The sequence below is a fragment of the Trypanosoma grayi genome (genome assembly GCF_000691245.1).
Source record: "Trypanosoma grayi strain ANR4 Tgr_681_V1, whole genome shotgun sequence".
NCBI classification, from domain to species: domain Eukaryota; phylum Euglenozoa; class Kinetoplastea; order Trypanosomatida; family Trypanosomatidae; genus Trypanosoma; species Trypanosoma grayi.
In genome coordinates, this window is record NW_008826300.1 from 1 (window position 1) to 446 (window position 446).

General features: G+C 64.8%; 1 protein-coding gene across 1 annotated transcript; it reads left to right on the forward strand.

The window, feature by feature from the left end:
- DQ04_06811000 (hypothetical protein) lies at positions 1-444 on the forward strand (the record flags this gene model as incomplete). Its single annotated transcript, XM_009314881.1, has 1 exon — positions 1-444. A coding segment is annotated over one exon (444 nt), but the record flags the coding sequence as incomplete, so codon positions are not given.
- Between the last annotated feature and the right edge of the window lie 2 nt (positions 445-446).

The following is a 446-nucleotide window of genomic DNA, read 5'->3' on the forward strand; positions in this document are numbered from 1 at the left end:
CGCTTCGCCCCAGCGTGGGAGCGCGTGCTGCACGCGGCGCGGCGCGGGGCGGCCGTGCTGGCCAACTTGCACGAGCATCTGCTGCACGGCGACGCTGACGACGCGGCAAGCGGGCGGCAGATGCCAGGAGCAGGAGGAGGGAGCGGAGGCAATGTGTTCGCCTCGATCAATGCGCTGCCGCACAGCAAGGAGGAGCTGGCGGACCTTGTGTGCCGCATCGGCTCCTCGCTGTGGGTCTCTGTAGACATGGCGAAGAGCATCGTGCTTTCCAAGTTACAGGCGCAGTTTGTCAGCAAGACAATACGAGGTGAGTTCTTTGCCACGTCACTTTGGCTTCAGCGTCGTGGCGTGCAGGAGCTGCGGGTGCGTCGTGTTACGTTGGTCGATCTCGCGCTGACGGTCATTCAAGACGATGGGCGCGAGGCGGAAGTTGGCCGACCGGCTGG